Source organism: Mauremys reevesii, linkage group 1, assembly GCF_016161935.1.
Source record: "Mauremys reevesii isolate NIE-2019 linkage group 1, ASM1616193v1, whole genome shotgun sequence".
NCBI classification, from domain to species: Eukaryota; Metazoa; Chordata; order Testudines; family Geoemydidae; genus Mauremys; species Mauremys reevesii.
The window spans coordinates 150,784,312-150,804,305 of NC_052623.1; the positions used below are offsets into that span (position 1 = coordinate 150,784,312).

The window sequence follows — 19,994 nt, forward strand, 5'->3', positions numbered from 1 at the left end:
GACCAACTCTAGTCTCTTCAAGGTGCTCGCGGGTTACTGCAGACGACGGGCTGGGGACCAGTACCTGAGTACCCTGATGATCCATACGCTGTGCTGAAGCCTATAGGAAGATTGAGAGCTCTAAAAAAGAGACATCTGAGCTACCAATTGGGGCACTGAAGTACATGGGCACAACCCCCTTAGTAGTGCCCACAAGGACGGAGCAAGAAGTGCTTGTCATGAGTACCAGGCTGAAAGGCAGTAAAGGGGCATTAGCAATGGTAGAGCAGCCGGTTGAAGGAGAGCTCCCGGAAGGAGTGCTGGTCCCCAGTGGAGTCATAACCCTACCTGCTGAAGCCCAGGAAAAGGTGACTATACTGATTGCTAATGAAACAAGTCGAGATGTTGTTGTAAAGCAAGGACAAAAGATAGCAGACCTCTTCGAGCCTGAATCAATTGTAAAACCCCAGTGCGAGACTCAAGTTCCGACAATAGACCCAGCAAAGTTTGACTTTGGAGATTCACCATTGTCCGAGGAATGGAAAGATCCGAGGAGGAAACTTTGTGAAAGATCCAAGGTGTTCTCATTGCATATATGGGATGTGCAAAAGGAGTAGAGCACAACATAAGACTACACGACTCTTGACCTTTCCGAGAGAGATCTAGGAGGCTTGCTCTCTCCGAGATGGAAGATGTGTGACATCATCTTCAAGAGCTGGCTGCAAATGGCATCATTACAGAGTCCTGCAGCTCATATGCCTCACCCATTGTGGTGGTCCGTAAAAAGAATGGGAAAATCCGGATGTGTATTGACTACCGCACCCTAAACCGCCGTACTGTGGTTGACCAGTACACAATGCCTTGAGTCCAAGATGCCTGTAGATGCTGGGAAGCCAGTAGTTCTGTGTTGGATCTTCGGAGTTGATACTACCAGATCCCTCTGGGTGAAGAAGATAAGGAGAAGACAGCCTTCATCTGCCCATTGGCGTTTTATCAGTTCGAACGCATGCCCCAAGGGATTTCTGGAGCACCTGCCACATTTCAATGTCTTATGGAGAAAGTTGTGGGAGACATGAATTTACTGCAAGTGTTAGTTTATTTGGATGACCTGATTGTGTTTGGAAGAACTTTGGAGGAGCATTAAGAAAGACTTCTTAAAGTGCTTGATAGGTTGGAGGATTATGGTTTGAAGCTTTCAATTGACAAATGCCAGTTCTGCAGGACCTTGGTGAAGTATGTGGGTCACATCGTGTCCCAAGAAGGTGTGAGTACTGATCCCGATAAAATAGAAGCACTCACTACATGGCCACGTCCAAGCAACTACAGAGAACTCAAGACTTTCCTTGGGTTTAGTGGCTACTACCGCAGATTTGTGAAAAACTATGCTACGATTGTAAAACCTCTCAATGATCTTACCAGGGGATATCAGTCCAGCAAGAACAAATCTAAGACCAAGAATAAGGGGTCTTCCGTGCAGAGACACTATGGCCCCTTCGAACCATTTGGGCCATGGTGGGATGAGAGATGTGAGAGGGCTTTTCGAGAAATCATTACTTGCCTAACTCATGCCCCAGTCCTAGTCTTTGCTGACCCAAACAAGCCATTTATCCTGCATACTGATGCCAGTTTGGAGGGCCTGGGAGCAGTACTGTACCAGGAGGTGGAAGGCAAGCGTAAACCTGTGGCTTTTGCCAGCCGAGGACTGTCTGATAGTGAAACCCACTATCCCACCCACAAGCTGGAGTTCTTGGCCTTGAAATGGGCCATCACTGAGAAATTTAGAGACTACTTGTATGGCTCAGTTCCAGGTGTGGACAGACAACACCACACTGACCTATGTGTTAACAAGTGCTAAACTGGATGCTACAGGGCAAAGATGGGTGGCCGCTTTGGCTAGTTATGACTTCAGCATTTAATACCGATCAGGGAGAAGCAATGTAGATGCAGATGCATTGTCCAGGCGTCCACAGGGACCAGGAGTTGCTGTGTTACCCACGGATGGAGTGAGAGCTATTTGCACTGTGAGTCGCCGAGAGCCGGAGGCCCATGAGAGCCTTCATGGATGTGTTGCTGAAGCTTTAGGCCTGCCCCCTGAATGCGTGCCTTCTGCTTCAGTGAACTATATCACTTTGGACCAATCTCCCTTGCTCATGCTCAATGCGGCTGACTGGCAGGAAGCCCAACTGCAAGATATTGACATTCGTGATACACTACTTGCCAAAAGGGAGGGGTGTGGCCCAGCTGCGGTTGTTCCACCTAACCCGGAGGGTAAACTACTATTGAGAGAATGGACCAAACTAAAACTGATTCAGGGAGTGCTACACCGCGTGACCACAGACCCTCTACAAAAACAACGGAATCAACTAATGCTGCCGAAAGAGTACAGAGCCCTGGCCATGAGGGCCCTGCATGATGACTTTGGACATTTAGGGATGGAGAGGACCCAGGAACTTATTCGCAGTAGGTTCTGTTGGCCCCGGATGGCTGAAGATGTTCGCAGGAAATGTGAGACCTGCGCTTGATGTGTTCAAAGGAAAACTCTGCCCACGAGGGCTGCATATCTGAAGAACATCACCAGCAACAAACCTCTGAAGCTGGTTTGCATTGATTTCTTGTCTTTAGAAGTAGACAAGAGGAATATTGGGAACATTCTAGTAGTGACCGACCATTATACACGATACGTGCAGGCATATCCCACACGTGATCAGAGGGCCACCACTGTCGCTCGAATAGTGTGGGAAAAATATTTCTCAGTTTATTGATTCCCAGCCCGGATACACTCAGATCAGGGACGAGACTTTGAGAGTCACCTTCCGAAGGAGGTGCTGAGGATAGCAGGAATTAAAAAGTCGAGGACAACGCCTTATCACCCGCAAGGTGATCCTCAGCCAGAGAGGTTCAACTGAACCCTATTAAATATGTTAGGGACTTTGCGACCAGAGCAGAAGGCAACCTGGAGCCAACATGTTGCATTTCTGGTGCACGCCTACAACGCCACCAAGAACGATGCTACGGGAGTCACCCCATATCTCTTGATGTTTGGGCAAGAACCAAGATTACCCATAGACCTGTGCTTTGGTGTATCAGAGGATGGCAATAGCTATGAAACTCATCAGCAATATGTATCCCGACTACGAGAAAAGCTGCGGGATGCTTATCACTTAGCTACATCTGCAGCTCGGAAGAGGGGGGAGGGATAGCTCAGTGGTTTGAGCATTGGCCTGCTAAACCCAGGGTTGTGAGTTCAATCCTTGAGGAGGCCACTTAGGGATCTGGGGAAAAAAATTGGTCCTGCTAGTGAAGGCAGGGGGCTGGACTCGATGACCTTTCGAGGTCCCTTCCAATTCTAGGAGATTGGTATATCTCCAATTATTACCTAGACCACAACAAACATTGATTTCATGCTAGGGTACGTCTGCAAGAGCTCCAGCCAGGGGACAGAGTCCTGCTGCGAAATTAGGGTATTGCTGGCAAACACAAGATAGCTGACAGATGGAAGGCAATACCCTACTTGGTGATGGAAAAGCTAGGAGACCTTCCGGCTACAAGATCAAACCTGAAGAGGGTCCAGGGCAGGCAAAGACCATGCATAGAAACCTTTTGCTCCCTGTGGGGGAATTGGTAGGCGCCCCTTATGAGATGGACCACAACAGGGCAACTGGGCAGAATGAAGGTGCTGTACCAAAGCCGCCTTCCAACGTGGACAGCAGGCCCCCTGCAGCTAACCTACCCCTACTCAGCATATCTGAGAGCAAGTCTGAGGAGGAAGACACAACCATGGTGTATCCTGGGATGAAGACAAGATTTCAGTCTCGATCAGCTGAATCAAAAGAGAGCACCTCCTCTTCCACCCTAAACCCCATGGCAGAAGTATTTAGGCCCATTCCTGACACTCCTGAGCCACTGGTGGGACCCCCCGTGTGATGACATACACAGGTTATTGGACAGTGGCGACATACAGATGGAGGATGTCCTGAGCACCTTCGACCCTCCACTGTTAGAACTAGAAATGCAGGGGCCTATGCCAGTATCCGAGGGGACCTCACAGGAAACCTCTCCATCCGTCACTCAAGAGGATGTCCCCCCTACCACAGCAACAGAGATTCTCAATAGGCGAGACAGGGTAATAAGACCAGTGAAGCGGTTAACTTATGATGCACCTAGGGTGACTAGTGAGGAGCCAATACACTTAGCACACAGGTTTGTGGAAGCTAAAGTGGGCTATCTGAGGCCCTTTGGAGGGGACCAGTGAATTGGTATAGTAGGGAATGTGATTTGTCGGGACAACAAATTCTCGGCTCGGGGGAGGATGTAAGCAGAGTCAGGATGAGCTCTACCCTGACATCGAGTGGGGAAGTATTGCCTCCTAGAGACACCTGGGGGGGTGGTATGTAATTGTCCCAGGTCACTGGGTGGGGGCTCGAGCCGGTTTTGCATTGTGTTATTGAAACGGAACCCCTGGATACTGAACCCGGCCCTTGTTGCTGCCAACTCAGAGGGGCAGAAGGGTTACATACTGATCTATATTTTAGTGTACATAGAAAAAAGTAGCAACTTTTATTTTTATGGGATAATAGCTCTTAATAAGGTAAGTATTTTGATAGCAGACTAATTCTGAAAATGTGATTTATGAAACTCAATAAATTTTGAAGGTTTCACAACAGATCATTGTTGTAAAAGGTATATATTTGACCTGATAAATTATAGACTGTATTGCAAAAATTCTACTTTATTTGTAGACTATTATTAACTTGGCAGATTATAACAGCTCCTTAGGATCTATTTTAGATTATTATACCAATCTGATAACAGTATATAGGCACAATATGCTTATTTAGTTGTGTTTTTCCTCTCAAATTAGAGGCATGTAAATGTAAGGATTTATTATCTTGGCTATTACTATTTAAATATCAAAATGATCAGATCATTTAAAATGAAGTATTTGACAATGTTTCAATCTAAGGCTTTATAAAAAGTACAAAAATCATCTAACATGTCTGTTGTTTGGGCTTCATGTCACTTAGAAATGCCCAAAATAATATGTTTTGAAACTGTTAACAATTATATTTATCTAGTGCTGCAGTATATTTATCTAGTGTCCGTTGAACCCAATACAATTATGACATTCTTAAGAGATGGTACAGATTTACTCTGAAAATATTGACTGGCCCTATAATCACTGGTGAAGATGAATACCAAAACCTTTTGCTACCTCAGGAAGGTAATACAAAATAAAAGTATCGGGGGGGGGGGGAGGGAAAGAAGGGAAACAACCTATGTCAAATAATCACAAGTTGTGAAAACACACAAAGTGAAACACACGAAAAAGAAACAGAAAAGGACCTAGCTGCTTATGTATTTGAATAAATCCTTCTCCTGTCAAATTGTTTACGAGAAAGATCATACAAAATTTCTCCATTCTTTCTATTTTCTTTTTTTCTTTAAATAAAAAAAAATTAACTTCTCTCCTCTGCGATAATCAGGCTTCATTTCTGGAGGATGAAGCAGAGGAATATTTTATAATACAAAGCCATAAATTCAGTTTAGAAGAGCTCAAATGAATGGAAGTTTAGCACTTAAAGTTTTGCACAGGCAAGCTGAATCTTTTATATTGAGCACTGTTAAATGTGGAAGGCAGGTAATTACTTCCAGGCTATATAATAACAAATTACTTTTATTGCCATAGAGTTGCTGAAGTTAAAGTTTTGTTTTTTTGTCTATGCACATGTATTTCCATATTTTTGTGTGTTTTCAAAGATGACTAATACTTACGCAGTTTGCTGACAAAACACTTGCATTAATAAGCTATTCTTTTGTACAAACGGACTGAGGAGCTTTTCATAACAAGATGACAGCAGGATACAAGCCTCTCAGAAAGTTCTTACAGAAACACTCAAATGTTAAAAAGGTACAGAAAAGTATATTTTTTCTCTATTTACATCATGGAACTTTCTCTATATTTCCTTCCTCTTTTCGTGTTCCATATCTGACCCCCTAGCCTGTGACACCATAATGATGGGTGCATTACAAAGAAGATAGACACACAGATCTGATTTCACTGCTGTGGCACAAACATGTTCATAAAAGGGGATATTCTGATAAATGCAGTTTTCATTATGAAAAAACTATTCTGTTTCTTTTTCAGTTATTTTCAAATTCAAATCCTAGAAGTCAATTTACAACAGATTAACTGTGGAATTTGTATGTTACTTACCTTAATCTAAATGTTTCCTCTTATGTTCCCTGCTGAAACAATTATCCTTTTAATAGCTGTTACAGGCTTTCAACCACAAAAATTAATGTCTAAATGTTTCTCATACCTTTTGTTTGATGATCATGTCGTTGATGTCATCAAGATCACCCACTGTCACTATCTGGGATTTTATCACTCGATCCAGTAAAGAAAGCCAGTCAGTGAGTTCTGCCCAGGCCTTATTAAAGTCAGCCAGAGCTGGCACCTCCAGAAGCAAGGAAGATGGCATTTCTACTTTGGAGATGGTGGTTTCCTTGGTTACCACGGTTTGTGTAACCACAGTAACAGTTTGACCAGAAGTTTCTGAAAATTTAAAAAAAAATGTTAACATTATTGGATAAAGGGACCATGATAAATTGCTCATTTCACTAACATAGTTCACTCACTGGAAAGGTAATTATTTCAATGAATGTATCATTTGTAATATTTTGCCCACTTGAAATGTGAAAATGCAAATAAAACAAATCACATGAATTTATATACAGTATACCAAGCATGTCTTCACATAGATTGATACCAGACACCTCTGTGTTCTTGGGGAACCAGGGTGCAGTATCCAGCCTGACTCATGAAAGACATCCCGCCCCCCCACCCCAGCCTCTGCTTAAACCAAAACCCATCAGAGGAAAAAAACTTGCAGAGAGCAGTGAAGGGCCTTGGGAGACACACCTAGACCCCTCCTGACAAGGGTGATAAGATTAAAAGACATCTTCATTAGCATATAGAATAGAGAGCAGAGACGACTCCCCTAGCCTCATCTGCATGAAAGATGGGACAGGAAGACATCTCAATTTGCATACAGAATGGAGAACCAAGAACCACACCGAATTCTGGGACCAGAAAAAGCAGGGAAGCACTGCATCATGGGAATCTCTGCTCCAGATGCTAATGAACCTATGTCTGCACACACCCAGCTCAGCAATTATCAGACCAATTCTAGTAATGAATCCTTAATTGATATCCAAATAGTGAAGCAGCCTAGTTGCATTGTGAGCTCCCTGGAACAAAACACCACCCATAGCCAAGAGTGATCAGCTCCTTTTGTCTAGTCTAAAGAAAACCCTTGAGTTATCAGCCTTACCTATAAACAAATATATTGTTCTCCTTTGAACAATTGTATTTTCTCTGCAAAAATCCCTACTCACCCTCCAGTCAGGGTTCTGATGCTTAGATCCAAACTCTGCATCAGTTCCACTAGGACTCCATATTCTCCTGGCTGATCGTGCTGGGGACTCTGCCTGCCTCCTGCCCTCAGGACCCTCAGCAACCAGCATCATCTGGGAACCCCGACCAGTTCAAGCTTCAGGGAGTGGTGAGATCCCTCACCCACCCCCCCACCCCCACTTTTCATTTTTCCTTTCTACCTTAGGTATTAACCTTTAATAATGTATGTTACTCCTTGTGTAGTTATCACCAGTATTCAATAAATAACTTGTATGGTTAAGCTGGTTGCTTCTCTCTCTCTTGCTGAACCTTACTCTTTTGTGTTTCTAGCTTCCCCCATTTACTCTGCAGCAACACTTCTTTTACCTAAGCTAAAGATCCCTGCAGTGCCCAAAATACTGTGGGGTTTGCTCATCAAGTAGGTTACTGCCCATACAATTGTGTTGTGAAGATGGGAACAGGGACATGCTGAATCTGGGACACATAAGGGTAACAGCTTGAAAGTGCTGCTTGACCCAGTCCATGGAGCCCAGGGGCATATAAGGAGAGTCAGCTTGAAAGTGCTGACTGGGGAGGGTTGAGCTGAAGTGGGTCCTTTTCGGAATGGTATAGATTTGGAAGGTGAATGGTTGGGAGGAATTGGTGGAAGGACATTTTGATTGAAGATGAGGTTTGTAGCCTGAGTGAAGAACCTTATTTGGACACCCAGCTGTGGCAGCTGAGGCCTTCAGTGGCCATTTTAGAATGGCTGAGAAACAATGCCACTATGATTGCTGATATAGTGACCTGGAGAGTGGCTGGGTTTCAAGAGGTTGGGGTATTGGGTTTGTGAAGCATAAATAGGATTAGCATTGATTCAGAGATCACCCCCTTTGCACTACAAAGTCCCTGTGTGAGCTAACAAATTTTTCATGCTGCAACATTGAAAGTTCATACTTCAGATGAAGAGGAACAACTGGGACATAGATGAGCTAGGTTCAATTCCTACCTCTACAACAGAATTCCCCCATGACCTTAGCTTAGTGACTTAGTGGGATTAAAGAAATTTTCTTCCTCGCACTCTTTGTCTGATTGTTTAGATTGTAAACTTTTCTGGGCACAGACTGTTTCTTAAAGTGTATATATTCATCACCTAAAACAACTGGACTCTGATCTCAGTTGCAGCATTTGTACATGTTCCCACATTAAATTAGCTGTGATTAGCAAAAGTGTTTATAGAAGAGGAATCTCCTGGCAAGGGAATTCCACCTATGGGTCTCTCTGTTTTAGAATTCTTTCCTTGTTGCTCATCTAAAATTACTTGATTCTAATGACTGGATCTGCATAGTTTATTGATATTTGCAGATTACCGAAGAGATTTGGGGGGTCTCAATAGGGGCATTTATTTTATTTATTAAGGGCATTAGTGTGTTGCAGGAGCTAGATTAGTTTTTTTAGTATGGATGATGTTTAAGGGCACAGAAAGGCTTTTGGTTGCTACTCTTGTTTGAACTTGATTATATTTCTGATCTCTTGTTAGGATGCCTACCTCCTGGAACAGACATTATTGTTCAGTCCATAAAGGGAAATCAAAATATAGATGACCTTCATATTTGTTTACTAAGAAAATAATAAGCAAGTGTATAAATAATTATCTAGGACTTGCATCCCCACTGCCTGACAATGTGCATTCTTATTTACCACTGTGCAAAGTATGTGTAAAATGGTATAAAATCAGAATGGAAGCATTTTAGACACACATCACACAGGTGAAAATAAATGACAACATAAGGTGCCAGGTACTTATATTCTTTATTTCGCTGCATGATTTCATAGTACAATGTATCTTATCTTCACTCGGTGGGACAACTCACATGAGTAAATATTTACTCACACAGGGTCAGGTCCTAAATATACAGACTGGTTTAATGGAACTAGCAACAACTGACAAGTGCAGCAATTTCACATATAACTCATTTAAAAGATGACAGCAAAGAACTACTCAATATCTGACTTGAGTCAACCGCTACACAGACAGCATATAAATTCACATCCATGCCTAGACACCGGGGATTCTTGGAGCAAAGGAAAAGGTTTTAGGGTAGCAGTCATATCAGGAATGTTTCACTGGATTCTCATTGTAAGACAGGTAAACATAAATGGCCCTCAATGGAAAGCTATGAAAGCATAATTACTCATGGTAACTCATGCCCTAAGAGTACTACATTGCTAGTGCACCATTTTAAATGCCAAGCATCTGACCCTTAGTTGTGCTTTTATCATTCAAAAATTAGATCTGATAATTGGCTGCTCAGAGAACGTGTGTGTGTGCATGCGCACGCGTGCATGTGCACGCAGTTAATGACAGGCAAATTTATGCTGCAGAGCCACTACCTGATTCAACAGCCTAAATGGCACAATGTCAGAGCCATGAGAGCTGGAATTAAGCCTTGGGTGGTACCTGCAGTTTCTTGCATTCCAAATGCAAAACACGGTTATTGGGCAGTGGATTTAAGATTTTTAAAAGGACAAAGGTGAGAGTTTTTTTGTTTTGTTTTTTTGTGGACAGGCTTTTTCTTGCGCAAAGAAAGGCTGTCTGTGGTGCATGTTGCCTTCAGAAGGCAAAGAGGCCTTATTGCCCCACTTAGGTAAGACCAACATATTGTTTTTTGTTTGTTTTGTTTTATTGTAGTTTAAACTTGGTCCATTTGGAAGATGGGCCACTGAGACAGTTTCCACATCTATGTTTATTCCTTCCAGAAGAGCTACAGTCTGGACTAAAATATTCAATTGAGGGGTTGAAGGTCACGCTTAAATTGCCAGTTAATCTGAATATAATGATCAGTAGTGTGAAAAACAATATAAAATTTACTTCTTATGGCTGTTTTGAATAGATTAGCCTACTACGTTTCAAAAAGTTAAAACATATTATTCAATATAGTGGAAATTAGTGACCCCGAAAGCCTGGACAATTTACAACTAGCTATAATGTGAATTACGCTATACTTACTGAAACTTTGAAGACTGTGATTTGATATAAATATTTTTAAATGAACATTTTATTCAGGAAAACAACGTTTCTTCTGTATGGTTAAACAATGTAATATCTACTATCTGAATAGTTAGAAATGTGCTAATATTTCATAATTATTTCCTACTCTAAATATAGGGAAATGGTATGGTATTTAAGTTACTTTGGTACAGTGACTGTTGCAAATATTAAGTTTTTAATGACAGCTACTGCAGTTAAATCTATCTGTCCATCCATATATACCACATTTATCAGTTCAATATCTGAGTGCATTATTTGCACTTTTTTCTTTCTATGCTTAAATGAAAAAAAATATCAGTGGAGCATAAGTTATGATGTGATTGTTACTTCTTAAAAATCATTTTAGAAAACAGCTTTTGTTAACTGAAAAATACACATAACAAAAAATAGCGACTTCCCTCCCTGACCATGCAAGAGGTGCACAGTTTATTTGTATGACATCATAAAAGTTAACATGATACAAATGTTTCCACAGTCACAGACAATATTGTTACTCTGGTCACAAAAGAAAAAAGGATCACACAGGCCTTCAAGTAAGTCTAAATAATAAGATGGGTGAACTAGAGTGCCTTGTGATAAAGGAGGATATTGATATAATAGGCATCACAGAAACCTGGTGGACTGAGAGCAATCAATGGGACACAATCATTCCGGGGTACAAAATATATCGGAAGGACAGAACAGGTCGTGCAGGGGGAGTGGCGGCACTATATGTGAAAGAAAGTGTAGATTCAAATGAAGTAAAAATCTTAAGCGAATTCACATGTTCCATAGAATCTCTATGGATAGAAATTTCATGCTCTAGTAAAAATATAACAGTAGGGATCTATTATCGATCACCTGACCAGGACAGTAATAGTGATGATGAAATGCTAAGGGAAATTAGAGAGGCTATCAAAATTAAGAACCCAATAATAGTGGGGGATTTCAATTATCCCCATATTGACTGGGAACATTTCACTTCAGGACGAAATGCAGAGATAAAATTTCTCGATACTTTAAATGACTGCTTCATGGAGCAGCTGGTACGGGAACCCACAAGGGTAGAGGCAACTCTAGATTTAATCCTGAGTGGAGCGCAGGAGCTGGTCCAAGAGGTAACTATAGCAGGACCGCTTCGAAATAGTGACCATAATACAATAGCATTCAACATCCCTGTGGTGGGAAGAACCTCTCAACAGCCCAACACTGTGGCATTTAATTTCAAAAGGGGGAACTATACAAAAATGAGGGGGTTAGTTAAACAAAAGTTAAAAGGTACAGGGACTAAAGTGAAATCCCTGCAAGTTGCATGGGCCCTTTTTAAAGACACCATAATAGAGGCCCAACTTCAATGTGTACCCTAAATTAAGAAAAACAGCAAAAGAACTAAAAAAGAGCCACCGTGGCTTAACAACCATGTAAAAGAAGCAGTGAGAGATAAAAAGACTTCCTTTAAAAAGTGGAAGTCAAATCCTAGTGAGGCAAATAGAAAGGAGCACAAACACTGCCAACTTAAGTGCAAGAGTGTAATAAGAAAAGCCAAAGAACGGCTAGCCAAAAACTCCAAAGGTAATAACAAAATGTTTTTTAAGTACATCAGAAGCAGGAAGCCTGCTAAACAACCAGTGGGGCCCCTTGACGATCGAAATACAAAAGGAGTGCTTAAAGACGATAAAGTCATTGCGGATAAACTAAATGGATTCTTTGCTTCAGTCTTCACAGCTGAGGATGTTAGGGAGATTCCCAAACCTGAGCTGGCTTTTGTAGGTGACAAATCTGAGGAACTGTCACAGACTGAAGTGTCACTAGAGGAGGTTTTGGAATTAATTGATAAACTCAACATTAACAAGTCACCGGGACCAGCTGGCATTCACCCAAGAGTTCTGAAAGAACTCAGATGTGAAATTGCGGAACTATTAACTAAGGTTTGTAAGCTGTCCTTTAAATTGGCTTCGGTACCCAATGACTGGAAGTTAGCTAATGTAACGTCAATATTTTAAAAGGGCTCTAGGGGTGATCCCGGCAATTACAGACTTGTAAGTCTAACGTCGGTACCGGGCAAATTAGTCAAAACAATAGTTAAGAATAAAATGGTCAGACACATAGAAAAACAAACTGTTGAGCAATAGTCAACATGGTTTCTGTAAAGGGAAATCGTGTCTTACTAATCTATTAGAGTTCTTTGAAGGGGTCAACAAACATGTGGACAAGGGGGATCCGGTGGACATAGCGTACATAGATTTCCAGAAAGCCTTTGACAAGGTCCCTCACCAAAGGCTCTTACGTAAATTAAGTTGTCATGGGATAAAAGGGAAGGTCCTTTCATGGATTGAGAACTGGTTAAAGGACAGGGAACAAAGGGTAGGAATTAATGGTAAATTCTCAGAATGGAGAGGGGTAACTAGTGGTGTTCCCCAAGGGTCAGTCCTAGGACCAATCCTATTCAATTTATTCATAAATGATCTGGAGAAAGGGGTAAACAGTGAGGTGGCAAAGTTTGCAGATGATACTAAACTACTCAAGATAGTTAAGACCAAAGCAGATTGTGAAGAACTTCAAAAAGATCTCACAAAACTAAGTGATTGGGCAACAAAATGGCAAATGAAATTTAATGTGGATAAATGTTAAGTAATGCACATTGGACAAAATAACCCCAACTATACATACAATATGATGGGGGCTAATTTAGCTACAACGAGTCAGGAAAAAGATCTTGGAGTCATCGTGGATAGTTCTCTGAAGATGTCCACGCAGCGTGCAGAGGCAGTCAAAAAAGCAAACAGGATGTTAGGAATCATTAAAAAGGGGATAGAGAATAAGACTGAGAATATATTATTGCCCTTATATAAATCCATGGTACGCCCACATCTCAAATACTGTGTACAGATGTGGTCTCCTCACCTCAAAAAAGTTATTCTAGCACTAGAAAAGGTTCAGAAAAGGGCAACTAAAATGATTAGGGGTTTGGAGAGGGTCCCATACGAGGAAAGATTAAAGAGGCTAGGACTCTTCAGCTTGGAAAAGAGAAGACTAAGGGGGGATATGATAGAGATATATAAAATCATGAGTGATGTTGAGAAAGTGGATAAGGAAAAGTTATTTACTTATTCCCATAATACAAGAACTAGGGGTCACCAAATGAAATTAATAGGCAGCAGGTTTAAAACAAATAAAAGGAAGTTCTTCTTCACGCAGCGCACAGTCAACTTGTGGAACTCGTTACCTGAGGAGGTTGTGAAGGCTAGGACTATAACAATGTTTAAAAGGGAACTGGATAAATTCATGGTGGCTATGTCCATAAATGGCTATTAGCTAGGATGGGTAAGAATGGTGTCCCTAGCCTCTGTTCGTCAGAGGATGGAGATGGATGGCAGGAGAGAGATCACTTGATCATTGCCTGTTAGGTTCACTCCCTCTGGAGCACCTGGCATTGGCCACTGTCGGTAGACAGATACTGGGCTAGATGGACCTTTGGTCTGACCCGGTACGGCCGTTCTTATGTTCTTATGTAATCATTAACAACATTGGGTCAAGCGGCGTGCCCCAAGGGTCAGTCCTGGGGCTGGTTTTGTTCAATATCTTCATTAATGATCTGGAGGATGGCATGGACTGCACCCTCAGCAAGCTTGCAGATGACACTAAACTGGGAGGAGTGGTAGATAGGTAGGAATAGGATCCAGAGGGACCTAGACAAATTAGAGGATTGGGCCAAAATAAATCTGATGAACATAAGAACATAACAAGGTTCAACAAGGACAAGTGCAGAGTCCTGCACTTAGGACAGAAGAATCCCATGCACTGTTACAGACTAGGGACCGAGTGGCTAGGCAGCAGTTCTGCAGAAATGGATCTAGCGGTTACAGTGGACGAAAAGCTGGATATGAGTCAACAGTGTGCCCTTGTTGCCAAGAAGGCTAACGGCATTTTGGGCTGTATAAGTAGGGGCATTGCCAGCAGATCAAGGGACGTGATCATTCCCCCTCTATTTGACATTGGTGAGGCCTCATCTGGAGTACTGTATCCAGTTTTGGGACCCACACTACAGGAAGGATGTGGAAAAATTGGAAAGATTCCAGCAGAGTGCAACAAAAATGATTAGGGGGCTGGAGCACACAATTTATGAGGCGAGGCTAAGGGAACTGGGATTACTTATTCTGCAGAAGAGAAGAATGAGGGGAGGGATTTGATAGCTGCTCTCAACTACCTGAAAGGGGGTTCCAAAGAGGATGGATCTAGATTGTTCTCAGTGGTATCCGATGACAGAACAAGGAGTAATGGTCTCAAGTTGCAGTGGGGGAGGTTTAGGTTGAATATTAGGAAAAACTTTTTCACTAGGAGGGTGGTGAAGCACTGGAATGGGTTACCTAGGGAGGTGGTGGAATCTCCTTCCTTAAAGGTTTTTAAGGTCAGGCTTGACAAAGCTCTGGCTGTTATGATTTAGTTGGGGATTGGTCCTGCTTCGAGCAAGGGGTTGGACTAGATGACTCCTGAGGTCCCTTCCAACCCTGATATTCTATGATTCTAAATCTCTCCAGGTCTTAATTCATCCCCAGAGTAATTAAAAATATAGAGTTATTCCAGTAACTCCAGTATTTAAAATGTAAGTGAAGCTCCTTTTAAAAATTGCTGGGCTGCTTCTGTCCTGCTCTGCTCTCCTTCTTGCTTATATGGGGCAAATGGAGTAGAGACTAGCCATTTCCATCTAATGGAGGCAAGGGCATGTCAGGGAGGAGAGGTTTCATGACCTAAGTGTGCACTATATTGTATGTATCCTCAGCTGGCATGAAGGCTTTTTTTACCTGCTCCTGGTCCCCGCAAAAGGGAGGATTGCTCATTGTCTCAAAGACATTTAAACCAAATGAACGTCAAACAGAGGCAGCACTGGGGGGCAGTTAAAAATCTCAGAGGAAAATAGAGAAACAGGGGAGCAAATGTTGTAATGCAGAAAGAATTAAATGGAAAGTGTTATGAGTTATTCTTCTTATCCCAAAGAAATAAGAAATACTATCCGTTGTCGATGTGATTGTAGTTGGTGGTTAAATGTACATCGGTGTAAGAAATGGATGACATAACATTTATTATTAGCTGCTTCAGACTAAGCTGCCACTTGTCATCTTTCCTAGATGGAAATCTTCAATGATTTGGATTGGCTCTTAGCAATATCCTTCTTTATACAAAGAAAATTAGTCTCCTCTAAAGCATTGTCCAAATCATAAAGAATAGCACTAAAATGATTTGCATAGAAGTGGATTTTTTTACCTTAAAAAAAAATCTACTGAAGCAACAGATGCATAAGTGCACGTTAGGATGAATGTATTATGAGCATGGAATAATCATTATACTCTTCACAATTGCTATTAATTTCCTTCTGCTCATGCAGCACACACCTGTGGCTTATTGGCAATGCCCAAGGTTGCACTTTTGAAATGTTTACAGTCTATTTAGAGGTCTGTTGGGTTCCTTTTTGGTTTTTTATTTGGAAGGGAAGGGGGAAGGAAGAACAAGTTTTTTTGTGTACATCTCTTTTGGTTACAGATTTTATCTAATTGCTGGAAAGAGAGAGAAATACATAGGAAATTATACTGTAATAATTCAATACATAAAAACAACATATACTTCAGTTTTCTATTGTTTTTTGTATTTGTAACACTGTATTTTGTTTTATATCTGTAACGCTGTCCTTGAGAGACTTCTATACATGGTGTGTTTTTCTGCCTATTTCTTTTTGAGCTGCATATTACATATCTATCTGTAGCCCACATAAAACAATATAGTGAAGAAATGACTTCACAAAATTGTGTGTATTCTCTCTGCTGGACAAGATTTCTTCATTAAACACATCAGTCACAATTTGCTGCAGCAATTCTAACATATCATCTTATTTCATCCTACCCTCACTTTAACCCCTTAATGCTGGAGGTCACATTGATTTGGATTGGGTATCATAACAAGGCATTCCACACTGATGCCAAGGACAGGACAACAGAAAAACAAAGTTTTCTTGGGTGGGGGGAGAACAGGTTGTATTTATTATCAGGGAAATTGAGCATGCAACGTATGTACTGATATGTTGGTTTGTAAGTCTTCCTGAAAATATGATCATTACTGGTTTTAAAGGATATAAATAGTCATTAGTCTATAAGGTGCCACAGGACTCTTTGCTGCTTCTACAGAACCAGATTAACACGGCTACCCCTCTGATACTTGACATTATATCTATATAAACCATACTTGAATTTGCAGCTTAGAGTGTAAAGGTGCCCATTACTAATTCCTCAACCATCAAGTTCCCATTTTTATTTATTTTCTGTCCCCCCAACACTTTCTCTCTCTTGCTCTCTCTCTTAGTTTTTCCTTTGATCTTAAAAAAAAAAAAAGATTTGCACGTCTGTCTGCTAGGCAGGGGTTTATAGCATCTTAGGATTCCACTTTTCACCTCACACTGCACTGATTATTAAAGTTTAACATGTTTACTGAACAGACAGCATAGGAGATTTTTTTTTTAAATCCATTTTTTAACTTGCTATTCCTCTGATTAAATATGCAAATACTACACCGAGTAAGGTACACCAAATGTAATGGCTTATTCTAAAATAAATAATAAATAGAGTAGCAGCAGGTAACGGGAATTTGCCCACTGGTCCAGAGTGAGAATCTTTAGATCCTGTACATGTAAATTTTTATATACATGTTGTATATAAAATAATTAATACCTCATTAAAAATCATATAACAATTCATTTTTCAATATGTTGATATTTTATATTGTTCCATTAATTATCTCTAATAAAAATCTATCAACATCTTTATAATTAAACAACTTAAAAAACATTCAGTATTCAGAAATTTAGGCCTTGATCCTTCAAATTGGTTCACACAAGTCGAGGCCCATTGAAGTCAAACTATGTTACCCAACACTTATTTAGTAATAAGACTACTAATGTATCTTTCTTATGAAAACTTTCAGAAACTCCTTTACTGTCTATACACACTATCTGCTCTGGCTACTTAGTGTTGCTTCAGTGCAGTTGAAACTAACCAGATAAACTGGATTTGCAATGGCTTTGTGGAATAGGTCTAAAATCTGTATCAAATACAGAGTTTCAAAATAACTGTTATGCTCATTTAATTTAAAACAAACATATATGTATTCTTTACCCTTGGATATTTGAAGACAACTTTTTAGTTAATACCATTAACAGAAATGTAGTCTGTATCATCTGAGTTTTTCAGTTTTCAAAGCAGAATGAATACTACAGTTCTCTCAGTCTATATGCAAATGAATCAACCACATCAGCAAACAGAAAAGCCTGCTCTATGAACTTTTCTAATGGCTAATGGTCCTATGTTAATGGTTGACTCATTCTCTTTATGTTTGCCCATTCAAGTGGGAAATTTTTTATGTTGCCAAAATGTTACAGGTATGAGCTTTAACTGTGACAATAGCCATATTGTCCTTGAAATCCTATCTCTGTATATGGCTGAGTCCAATGGACCCTCTCACCACCTTGTAAACATAACCTCTATCATCCTCCCAGATCGAACTGGCTCAGCTCCTGGTTCAGGATACAAAACTGATGCTGGATTGCCTGCCCTTAATGCTGGCTTTAACAACAACCATTGTCCCCGCTTACGGGCACTGGTAACAGTGCTCCTGCACATGTATAGAAACAGATTAGAATTCCATTCGTCTCTTTATTCCCTCAATCTGGGCTTAAAACACACAGAAACAGCCAGTTTACACATGCTTTTGCTGACCAGAGGGGGATGTTATGGGTTCCTCCTGTGGTGCCACCTGGGACTGGGGTATCACTGAGCCCCCCCCGACCCACCAGCCTGGGCTCCCTTTATGCTGTAAAGCTGTGACAAGAGTACCAATAACCAAGTCCTCTCCCAGGATTCAGCATGTATACAGGTAGGGTCACACCCAGCTGCACAACATACAGATGGCTGTGATCAGCTCTGCATGGGGAGGCTACAGCTAAGGAACTGCCCAGCTGCTCAAGTGCCCCCCTTCCGCGGAGCGTAAACTCAAGATTATACCATCTTGCACTGCACAGAGAACTGTACAGCATAAGCTCATGAAATTTGCCCCCTCCCTCAATGTGGAGAAGGATATGCAATAGCTTTCTGCCCCAAGTTATGACTCCCACACTCCCTGGTTTTAGACAAAGCAAAAATAAGTTTATTAACTACAAAAGATAGATGTTAAGTGATTATAAGGGATAGCAAACATATCAAAGCAGATTACTAGCAAACAAACAAAACACACATACTAAGCTTAATATACTAAAGAGAATGGATATGAATAGCAAATTCTCACACTAAATGATGATTCAAGCAGGCCACAAACATTCTTAAGGGGCCAGTTGCACTTTCTTACAGCTTAAAACCCCCAGGTATTCCTTTCAGAAGCTAAAAATCCCTTTTAGCCTGGGTCCAGCCCTTCCTCCCAGTTCAGTTCTTGTTCTAAGAGCCTCCTTGGGGGCGGGGAGACAGTGAAGAACCATGATGATGTCACTTCCCTGCCTTAAATAGCTTTTGCATATGGCGGGAACTCTGTCTCAAAGCCAGTCACAGGAAAAATACTGGTACATGTCCCTGTAGTGCCACAGCAGCCATGAGTCAGAGGCTGTTTGTAGTGTCCTCAGGAAGGCCCTCTGGTGGGAGATAAAGTTCTTCTATTGTTTTCTCTAATGGCCCTTTCCAGCCAGCCATCTAGATTGAGTGCATTCTGTTTAGTGGGTGTTCCCCAGGTGTAAACACATTTGTAATGCAGATATATAGTTGCTATTCCTAACTTCAAATACAAAAATGATACCTGCATACAAATAGGATAATCCTAGTCAGTAAATGATAACCTTTTCATTTACATGACTTATCTTGCATAAAATACACCATAGTTATGCCATAAGCATATCATAACTCTATGAAGAATATGGGGTGCAGTGTCACAGGAGATTTATCTGCCCTGCAGATAGACTGCAAAAGCCATTCAGAACTCCAGTTGGATGGCTATGCCTATGTTTGAGAAGCACAATGAAGCTGGCTAGCATTTTCTAGACTGCTGCATCACCACTCTCAGTATTGCCACAGTGCTGCTTGCTTTACTACATTCAAATTAGTGTTGAAAAGGGTCTTGAGGGCTGCTACCCCTTTTGACTCAAGCAGTTAGCCAATATTCAGGGTCTTGTGGGTTATTTCTCGTAAGAGAAGAATCTGATGATAGACTCAGGTATTTCTTAGATGAAATTCTATTATTTACAAAGAATGTACACAAAGTCCTGTTTCCCTGAACACATCGGGAATCAAACAGTAGGAGACAGTTTCTTTGCTCACTGTTTCAAGACTCTTTTTCAGGGAGCACTGTGTCCAATAAGCTCTCCCAATTAGCTTTATCTCAGGGCCATATTACTTGTACTTCTCCTGCAGTCTGCTTCTGGCTGCTACTGCCCTCAGATACACAGACTTCCACCAAACAAATCCCAGCCTGTTGCATTTGCAATCAGCCCCCAGTGGAACCCCTCCACCTACACAGCTCAGCTTCTCTCCAGTCTTGCACATGGCCTATTGAGTCAGCTATCTC

At 41.3% G+C, this 19,994-nt stretch overlaps 1 protein-coding gene across 25 annotated transcripts in view; it reads right to left on the reverse strand.

The window, feature by feature from the left end:
* Nucleotides 1-19,994, reverse strand: part of DMD (dystrophin) — a 2,035,724-nt gene that overhangs the window by 526,767 nt on the left and 1,488,963 nt on the right. For all 25 annotated transcript variants that reach the window (XM_039486264.1, XM_039486496.1, XM_039486317.1 and 22 more), the window contains one exon: nt 6,300-6,535. In XM_039486264.1, coding sequence (XP_039342198.1) covers nt 6,300-6,535 — 236 coding nt within the window. The remainder of the gene's footprint in view (nt 1-6,299; nt 6,536-19,994) is intronic.